The 10,702-nt window shown below is 42.3% G+C and overlaps 1 protein-coding gene across 2 annotated transcripts in view; it reads right to left on the bottom strand.

Moving 5' to 3' along the window:
• Positions 1-773: 773 nt before the first annotated feature.
• Positions 774-10,702, bottom strand: part of SAMD12 (sterile alpha motif domain containing 12) — a 457,253-nt gene continuing 447,324 nt past the window's right edge. For both annotated transcript variants that reach the window (XM_040262017.1, XM_040262015.1), the window contains one exon: positions 774-9,190. In XM_040262017.1, coding sequence (XP_040117951.1) covers positions 9,168-9,190 — 23 coding nt within the window. In that variant the 3' untranslated portion in view covers positions 774-9,167. The remainder of the gene's footprint in view (positions 9,191-10,702) is intronic.

Here is a 10,702-nt window from a genome sequence, read left to right as displayed (position 1 = left end):
ACTCACGACAATGTTTTCTTGAGAAAGGGAAGGGTGAAAATGGGAGTTTGGAGCAGATAAAATGGTCTATTGTTTATATTTGGTGCATTGTATTACTCAGTGGATTTTTTTGAGGAAAAAAAAATAGTTGGTGTCTTTTAAATACGTGGTTGAGAGTGGAGTATATCTAGATGTTTGCTGAACTAGAGAACTGCCCTCGTATCCCGATCTCTTAGGCAGGTGTTACTTGAAGGTATCTCAATTGATAAAATACAGATAGCTGACACTTGGTCATCACCTGAGAGAGATGGAGATAGAGGTGCTGGGGGATGCCATCAATCACGCAATGATAAGCACTTAAGACTCTCTGGGGTGAAAGTGAATTGGCAGGCCAGGATCTGTCATGCCATCTCTTTCCGGGGTGTTAGCGTATCTGTGGAGGAACAGACCTGTGTCTTTTACCCAGCTGTGCTCCACATGAAAGTGTTCAATGGTAATAGCCATCATGCTGGTGGGATTTGGTGCTGGGGGAATTCTGTGTGCTGGGAGCTGGAGGGAGGCCACCGATTCATTCCACATATATTATTTCTCCAGGAAACACAGCATAATTGAGGACAATTTTCCACCATGAATTGCATCATTAGCTAACACAGAGAAAGTGAAATGCTGTTAACTTTCTTTTTTTCTTCTTCAAAGCTGATGAGCTGAAGAAAATAGAAATGAAAAGTTTAATGTAATTTTTTTTCCCAAGGATATAGGTTGAAAATCAGAATCAAAACACTTTTACACGGTAATAGAAATCCCACATTTTAATACATTGCCATGCACATAAGGAATCAAGTAATGCTGAATACAAAATAGTCAAATATACAAAAATGATAAAGCAGATTTTCAAGCCTGATAGAGATCATGCTCACAGATACAAGGGGGCAAAAATCTGTAGTTTCATTTCTATCAATTTAGAAAGAATCATGCCCCCACCCCGAAACTCTTTTTGAGGACAACCCAGAACACAGGGAAACATTATAAGAAAAATGTAAAGAAGACCCAAAGGGAATAGGCAAGTCGATTGCTGCTTAAGATATGGAAATTGGTAGTTCAAAATCGTGTTGTGCAATAATTCATATGTTTAGAGAAAGAAGTTTTTAAACATTGTATGCCCTGGGAACTCAGGGAACTAAAATGAACATCCAACAGAAAAGGCACTCTTATTTTACTACATAACCAGCTTGTGTCCTCCTTAAGTCTAGTCTTGGGAATTTTCTAGGGTGCATAGAGGAAAAAAAAACAACAACCCACAGTTGTGGGCAATGAATAAGGAAAATATTTAATTAACCACTCTTAGGGGACTAAGAGATTTCAGACTGCTGGTTTAACTACTCACTTAAGGAAGCTATAAAAATGTCTCCCATCTACGTAGGCTTTTGTGTTATGAAATGTGCTTTTATAGCCATGTTTGCAAGTGTTTGTAAAATAGTGAACTTTTTTTTTGGTCAGAATTTTTCCCACTCATGTGCAACTGAAAGCACTCATTTTATATTCAGTTCACATGGTGTGATTTTTCTTCCTCTTCCTTTCCTAGCACAAAGACACCAGCTCATCTAGGAAGTTCGATGTGGCTGTTTCCTGTGACCCGCAATTCATCAACTTCATTGGCTTTCTTTAACCTGAGGGTTGGCAATCTTCACCTGCGCTCAGCCCAGCCCGAACTCTCTCCCTCAGCTCGGTCACAGCACTCTAAACCTTTGGGAGGTGGAGATAAATGGTCACCCTGGCCATAGGTTCTGCAGACCAGCCCCCATGTATTGTGTGTGTGTACAACATGCTTGAGTTACCTTTACCTTTTTTATAAGTTGTACCAAAACATCTACTGAAGTTTCTTCCTAAGTAGCATTCCCTCAAATAATTTGGTAGCTTCCCCAAAACGTTGATTGGTACTTTCTTACCATTTTACTTTTTAGCATCCCAGAATGGACCCAGTAAAAACAGCTATGAGGGAAAGGCATAAAACAAGGGAAAGGAACTCACTGATGAAAGCCCATAGCCCTGCTCACCATGATGAATACACAGACATTGGTGATACAGAACAGCTTCTCCCCTTAGCTCAATTTGGCCTCCAAACAATCCTGTCTGCTAAGGCAGGACAGGTAACATCCTAGACAGATGAGCAAAGGCCCAGAGAGATGCGCAATTTCTCTTCAATCCAAGTATTCTTGAATTCAAAACGGTTTCCCCTTTATCAGAGCAGTGCCACTCTCCACAGAATCCCAAGAATATGCAAGTACGGAAACAACAGTTCAATATTTTCTTTTCTCGGGTACTTTTGATGGATAATATATAATTGTGTTACAATACTGATATTCTCTAAAATTTTGTGTACAGCTGTTTAATTTGGTACCTAACACTGTTAAATAGCTGGACTAACTGGAACTACAGCAGGTGTGATGGAGTGACACAAGAATGACAGTGGAATTCGTTTCCAAACATTTGCGCTCCCTTGGCTTTTCAGCCAATGAGTTGCTTCTGTGCCAATCACGACTGAGACAGGGTAGGGTCAAGAAGCTGGCTTTACTTAGCTCTCTGAAGTAGGAACTTCCACTTGTTAAATCACGGTCTCCTCAAACCTGGCCGCATAAGGATAGCATTTTTCGACTGGGGAAGGAAAAGTAGGGGTGTTGGAATCACTCAGTGCCCCTGAGAACCTTCTCATTCTCTTTGAGTGAATTTAAGCAAGTGGAACCCTGACTACCCCAAGTGGGAGGTCCACACTCACTCAGCAAAGAGGCTACTGCTTTTAGAAAGAGAAGGGTGATGTGATGGGAGAGTGAGATTATGATGGAAAAGACAAAGGTTCCAGTGTTCAAATGTGAATCCTACCCCCTTGCATGCTCCCATTTCTCTTTAAGGTTTCCACCTATAAACAGGGGCCTTTTGATGTGAAAAAGAACCTGGTTATGGGCTTCAAAACTTCTGCAGCTGGTACACAGGGAAATATTTCTGGTCTTTTCTCAAATGTCTTAAATGGGAATTGGTGTAAAAGTGAAGGTGTTAGTTGCTCAGTTGTTTCCGATTCTTTGCGACCCCATGGACTGTAGCCCACCAGGTTCCTCTGTCCATGGGGTTCTCCAGGCAAGAATAGTGAAGTGAGTTGCCATTCCCTTCTCCAGGGGATCATTCCGACCCAGGGATCGAACCCTGGTCTCTTGCACTGCAGGCAGATTCTTTATTGTCTAGGCTTGCTCAAAAGCTGTGACAGAGTGAGTGGGAAGTGACCAATGCAAACATACAAATGCAGTTGATTGTGGCTTAAAAAAACTCTGAAAATAGATATAAAGAATTAGAATTGATTTAGGGAATCATATCAAGGACCAAGATGGTACTCAAAGTTCAAACTGCATTTCTGGAATTATGCTTGAAAAGAGAGTCTATTCAGAGCTTTAGAAGGGGTCTTTATAACACGTGTGCTACTTAAGAGGGAGGCCGGGCTGCCCTCTGAGGAGATGGGAGAAGACCAGGGTATGCTTGTGGACTGGAACAGAAGCGACCATCAAGGTATTTAAGGCAGGTGATTTTCTTCAAGGTTATGTCACAAAATCAATACCCCTTCCTCTGAGAGAAGCAATGATCTAAATAATGAGTCTCATTTTAGAATTTTCTTGTGAGTAAAGCATTTGAATATATTTTCATCGGAATTGGGGGGTGGGTGGTGGTGATTAAATACAACCACATGAGACAGATTTGTGCGCTTTGGCACATCCACCCAGCCTAGAATTCCACCTGTAGTAGTTGTGTGTGCTAATGTGCCAAGGCCACGTGAAAGCAACCTATTTATTTCCTTTGATCCAAATGGCTGAAATTTAAAAGGCTATAAACAATGCAGAAGGCAACCAGCCTTAAAGATTTTAGGTGTTAGTATCTCCAACTTTGGCTTAATTTAACAGTCTCCTTGTTTACATCAAATGGCTGCTTCGATCACTGTCCTTTAGGCAAAAAGGCCTGGCTTTAAGAGGCTTTCTAAGGCTTCCGTAAATGTTGGAGGTTTGCCAAACAAGACAACAACGAAACAAACAATGAAACAATGAAACCCCACACAACTAGCTCCCACAGCTGAAAAAGATATTGTATAATCAGAAGTAATGTTTAAATATCTATAATGTCAGCCAGTCACCTGCAATTCAATGCAATGGTTACTTTGAAATTTTATGAGGCCTGAGCTGTTGGTGCCTTCTAGTGCTTGATATAATTGCGGAAGGGAACCTCTGAAGTAAGGATGCTTGGGGCTCTGCAAGGTTTTAAAACAGCCCTATATATGGCAATGGAAACCAGATTTTCAGTGCCTTCTGTACCCCTTTTCTGCTGTTCTGTGTTGGTAATTTCTCAGTCTGTGCTGCTGAGTCAGTCAGGGTTCGTCGTTCAGTCGTTTCCAACTCTGCGACCCCACGGATGGTAGCCCGCCAGGCTTCTCTGTCCCTGGAATTCTCCAGTTGAGTAGGATGTCTAAAACCAGTCCCTACTCAGCAGCACTTCTATCTGTCACAGGCAAATTTCACCCTGAAAAGGCCAGATCTTAGTGCTTACCGCACTTGCCCAGAATTTTCCCTGCAGAGACAAGATGATGGTCAGAGGAAGCCAGGGTGCCATGCTCCTAGCCATCTTCCCAATGAGATCTCCAGGGAAGACTCTATTTCATGCTTTTCATTAAGGGCTGTGTAACCTCCTTGGCTAATTTTTCCTTAAGCTTCCCACAGGTGGTTCACCTTCAAAAGAAGGCTCCCCATCTCCTTCCTGGAGTAAGTCACCAGAGCAAAACAATGCAAACACAGTTCTCTTTGACCTTGAAGCTGTGTCTCAGAGCCAGGAATATTTCGCATTGATAAAGCAGAACTCATAAGCTAGTTCTCTGGCTACAGGATGAGATGCACATCTCAGGAGACTAAGAAGAAGGACCTGCTTGTCTTTGAAACTGAGTCCCTGGCTGTGTCCTGAGCAGGTGCATCTCCTGGGCTGTCCTCTCTTGTGATCACACGGCCCTTGTCTTGATTATCGGCACTGACCTGCCATCACCACCACCAGCCCCCCACCTCGCCCCCAGATCAGAATCCTTGTCCCAGTGTTATTTGGGCAACTAGCTTTCACCAAGATCAAACTTAAGAAGGAATTCTTAGTCAGTCCTGGGGAAAAAAAGGTGACAACTATGATTCTCTGTTTGAGTTCTTCATAGAATACTTGAAATCTACCCAAGGAACCATGTGAAAAGAAGAAAGAGATTAAAAGGAAAAAAAAAAAAAACACACAAAAAAGCAAGAAAGTGAGGTGGAGGGGGTGTCGGAGAGGTGAATAAAAACAGCCTTTAAGGCATAGAAGAATTGATGTCTTTTTAAAGATTAAGTTTTTAAAAAGAGACGACAGGCAGCTTTAAGTCTAGTTGTCAAGTAACAAAATTACTCTAAAGAATGCAGAGGAAAGCATCACAAAGAACGAAGCTGCTAATGCCCAGGAAGAGGAGGTTTTGGTAAGACGAAAGTACTAAGGGGGTCTTGAAAACTTTTCTTCCATTAGACTTGTATTGTTCCTATCCCAAAACAATTATGTGCCATTTGCAGACAAAGAAAGCATTCGAAAGAAACAAGGCAGTGCATCTATTAGAGGTTTTAACCCTTCGTTTATATTCTCAGGTAAGGTTGATATTCCTTTCCCTTTGAAGGTTAAAAAAAGAGGCTTAATTCCCCCAGAACGAAGGACTATTCGCCTCTGTCTGGGCAACTGAGAAGGGACTCTGGAGGGAACCCGGGTTATTTCCCTGTAATCTGGAGGTAGAAGTGGATGGCGCAGTTACACACCTCACAGAGCCTAAGCAGGCAATCAAAGACATGCCATTACCCACAAGAAAGCTGATACTGTCTCTGTCCCCCAGCTGCGTCTTAAACTCCTCGGGTGATGTGCTTTTTACCCTAGCAGAACCACCGATGCTCTGCATATTTAAATTCAGTTCTGGAGCCCGAACTGAGCTTATCCGCCTTGGCACCCCCAGAGAGTCTGATAAGTATTCGTTTCTGTTCATTCCCAAGAGTGCCTTTCCTGTGTGAGTGCAGAGGCCAGACTTTTAATAAAAGGTGCAGCACAAGTTCAAGTAAGAGGAAAAGTTAATGCATCAACAGTTTACAGCCCTTAGACATCAAAGCCTTTATATTCTTCCTCTCCATTTCCTGCCTCCTACTAAACAAAACTCGACACAGCCATCTCTGGGAGGTAAAATGTCCTACACGCATCTTGGGAAGAAGGTACAACACAGCAGGAAGTAGCCATGGGTAACTGTGGGTCAGCACAGAACAAAGAATGCCAAGGCTGAGAAGGAAATCGTTTCTCCAATTTTGCTGGTTTAGGTCATGACTGTTCTGGATTCAAGCCACCACATTTCCAACACCATGCCCTCAAATGATTTCAAACAGAGGTTGACAGTTTGGAAAACAGTAGTAGTTCATATGCAAATATGTGGTACGTGCCAGGAATTAAGGCATTTTTAGAGAAGCCATCTTCAATGGGGCTCTTTCATTGTCTCCATCTTTGCCCTCTCTTATTTAGACCTTCACCCACTATCTTTAAATAACTGTCCAGTACACTTTGACTCAAAAGAAAAGGGCTAGACAACTCAACTTATTTGCTTGTTCATATTTTGCAAAAGCCAAAGTAAGGATGAATCACCATCATTTAATGAATATCTATCTGCTCCATAAAGCATGTTCGGTTTTCCAAGGGTGTTAACAATCATTAACGCTCCCAGCTAAACCAATGCATTCCCAGCTACAGTATCTCAGCACCTGGCAGTAGCTCTGTCGAGTTCCTCAGGCCCAATTCTGTGTCCCCAGGACTAGCTGTAGAACTGGGCTTCCAGAGAAGCCAGCATAATGACGAATGGCTGTTTCTGTATAAGGGATGGGAATATAGGTGACCAGGGTGGATATCAAGAGAAGCAACTGAAACTTGCTTTGGGAAGTGCTCATCAACTAAATCTGGGTGCTGGAAAGGTTGGCGGTACAGGTGCAAATACGTGGCCTGATGCTGTCCATTACCTCCCCCTCTGCCGCCTGCTTCCTCAGTCACGGGAACTGTGCGCAACCGTCTCCCCCACATTGCTCTGGAGGGGTGAATGCTGTCTGAATTCACTTTTCACTGTGGAAAAGGTGGGGTTGGGGTCGTGTTTGGGAGGAGGAGATATAAGGGCAGGGAGAGTCTACCTTGTAAACCATAGTGCCCCAGCTCAATGCTTGCGTACAGTAGATGCCCAATAGACACTTGATTTCTAAAGAAAGGAAGAAACAAAAGACTGCAGTGGGCTCTGCTGTTGGAATTGAACCTCAGGAGATGGGTGGTGGAGACTGAGGTGTCCAGGGGCATTGGCAGCCAGGCTTCGGCCTCTTCATTTTGGATCTGTAAAGAATTACAGTGTTGGTCCTGATGCTGACCCACCAAAGGGCCAGATCTTGGTGGTGACCGAAGCTCCTGTGCGTTCCCACTTGGAAGCCCCCTTCTGTGGCACCACAGCCTGCAGGCTCGCAGTGAGTCATCTGGCCCGGTGACTCACCCGAATCACCTTTGGATCTCCCTCCTTCCCTGTCAAGCTTCCAAATCTCAGGCAGGGATGTTTTCTAATGGGCTGTGCATTTCCTGATACCCCCAGGGGAGAAAAGATGTGGGGAGAACAGACAACGAGTGTGTGTCTGGTGACCCTCTAAAATGCCAAGCTTGCTTGTGCTGGCTGGGTCCCAGGGTTGTTACATGTATTTAAAGAAAAGTCACCTATGCCTGCGAGCCACAGACTGGGATTGTGGGCACATAGAACATACTTGGCTGAGTTTCTGATTCAGTCAACTTTACATTTTCAGGGGGAAAAATGCCTAAAGCATGATATAGGGTCAGTCAACGTGAACATTCCTCTAATTCCTAAAGACAAGCAATAACTGGGCTGACTGGCATCCCAGGACTGTGCTTTGTTGTAAAACATAGTAGAAAACATTAGTTACGGGTATAATTCCAGATAGGATTAAAAAGGACTAGTAGGTTCTCTTCTGAGGAAGAAACCTAGTGTGTGGTTGCAAACTCTTGCTTCCCTAGACATGCAGGGGGTCACGCTATTTTTTCCTCTTCAGAGAACTGAGATCAACACTTGACCTAAAGCGTTTTCCAAAGTGTTAAAGTCACACCACTTTATTCTGCTGTCCTTACTATCAATGCATCATAGTCTAAAATGAAAATATGGCCATTCCCCCCCCCACTTTTGGTGAAAAAACTCTTCTATAGAAAGGGAGACTATGTACACTGGCCAATTAGAAAGAAGCCTCCTGTGTTTGAGTGTGTGGATGTGCTTGTGGTAAGCTGTGCCCAAGAAGAAGAAACAAGAGGAAACGACCACCATTCCCCAGGCCCATCTTTATCTCCCTTTGGTGCTGTAAGAACTCCAGTAAAGTGTCAAGAGATTAAGTCTAACAGTATTGTGGCCATATTTACCAATCTGTCCCAAACTATGGGGTATATGCTGGGAGTGGAGCCTTGCCTTGGACAGTCTGAGCCAAAAATAGGACAAAATTTATAAGAAAGAAGAAAAGACTTGTCTTCTCACATGTACTGAACGTGCTGATGCGTTTCGGTGTAGGGTTATCATGTAAAGTGCTGGAGAGTTGGACAGACTACCTTTAGACACCATAACTAACACAATCGAGACATATTTATATTCCTACCAGGGCATAATATTGTGAACACTTCCACTGAGATTGCAGGACTGCTGTCATTTTTTTTCTAACACATCATGCCATCTGCACACATAATAATATAATCCAGTAGTTGCCATGCTAAAACAGGACCTGTAGTGAAGGGCACAGACAGCTCCCCAAAGGGAGCCTCAGTTATGCACAGTGATGAAAACTGGAAGCAATTTTCCAGCTAATGGTCTGCCAATGACCACTTGGAACAAGTTGGCACTGTATATTATGCACCTCATTTAAAAATCCAGAGCAAACTAAGATTTTCCAAAGCCCGTAATCTTGACTGAATGGGTGGCTTTTCAGTTAATCTGGTTAATCTGTCAATGCTCCAAAGATATCTTCTGGCAGTGCCATGAGTTAGTCTTTCTGTGAGGAACAGGCCATGTTCGTATTGACTGGCAGGACAGCAGCTTGGAAGGCTAACTGCATTTATGGAGAACCCTCGGCTGAGGCTGTAAGAGGAAAAAGAAGAAAACATGATAAATTTCTTTATATTCCCATATTCTGGTATGTAGCAATAATCATATTCAAACAAACCTTAACATCCTTAGGTCAAAGAGAAAGCTCTAGTGGAGGTGATGGTGATTCAACTCCGAGGCAAATACAGTGATGGGCTGTATTCTTGGAACGTCCTTCCTTTTTTTTCCCCCCAGAGCGTGGAAGATATTTGCCTCAGGGACATGCGAACTTGAATGCAAGGAGGGGGAAAACCAGATCCTTGGAACTGGCATTTGGCCCTATGACAGGGCTGTGGTTTGGGAACCCATGCTGTACACTGTGGGGTTTCATGCATTTACTGGATCTGGAAGATCAGATTGGGAATGATGTGGAAGCATTTCAGGGGGCGTAATGTGTATAGTTGGTAGCCGGGGGCACTTCATTCTGCACTAAGAAGCTTTCCTAGGATAAAACCCAGAAGGAAATATTGGAAGCAGTATAGATGGACGTCCTGCCTTTGTTAGGTGAAAAGGCAGACTGGCTGAGTAGGTTAGCGATTAGGTAGAGAAAGTCATTAAAACCTGAGCAGATTGAACTACTTGAATGGCAAACGTGCTCTTGACCTTGGCAACGCTGGTACAGATATATTTGTCTAATTTTTCAAACTTCATTTTCTAATTGCCTTTTATCTCAGTACTCCCTACAGATCCTATACAATATACACAGGTTTTCACTAATTAGTTAATAAAAGAGCACAATTGAATATTTTGCTCAGAAAAAAATTTTGGTATTAGCTTTATTTAATACCCCAAACTCTTGGGCAATGGAGAGAAATCAAAAGTTCTTACTGTTTAAAAAAAAAAAAATTCCTAGGCTTTAAAACAGGCTTTTCAAAACATGAGAGAATGTACAGTTTATAAGTAAGTGTTTCATTCAAACATATGATTTTTGAGACAAAAGGTGCTATTTCAGTGTATTAAATATAAAATAATATACACTACTGATAAGACTGTAATGAAAGTAGAATATTAATATATTGCTGGTGGCATTGTAAGCTAGAAAAATAATGTCAATTTATTTAAAAAATACTAAAAATTCACATTCATTGACTCTATTCCCATTCTAGGAGTGCATCCTAAGGAAATATTCTAAAAATAATGAAAGAAGTTATATGCACAAATGTGCAACCCAGAGGTTATTTATAATAGTGGAAAATGTAGAAAACAACCAGTTTCCTATTGTTAAAAATTTAGGTTAAGTGAATTATAGTACATTAATAAGATGAATGATTACATGGGCATTAAAGTAATAATGAAGAAGATGATGTGGCAACATGGTGAGCAGTTGCGATAGACCACAATACAAAGCTTATGTCCACATGGCTATGTTTAAAGTGGATAAGGGACAAGGACCTACTGTAGCGCACAGGGAACTCTGCTCAGTGTTAACTCCGCTCATGTAACAACCTACATGGGAAAAGAATTTGGAAAAAACCAAACACCACAACAGACACAAGTATATGTATA

Source organism: Oryx dammah, unplaced genomic scaffold, assembly GCF_014754425.2.
Source record: "Oryx dammah isolate SB20612 unplaced genomic scaffold, SCBI_Odam_1.1 HiC_scaffold_19, whole genome shotgun sequence".
Lineage (NCBI taxonomy): Eukaryota > Metazoa > Chordata > Mammalia > Artiodactyla > Bovidae > Oryx > Oryx dammah.
This window is presented reverse-complemented; position numbering and strand designations above follow the sequence as displayed.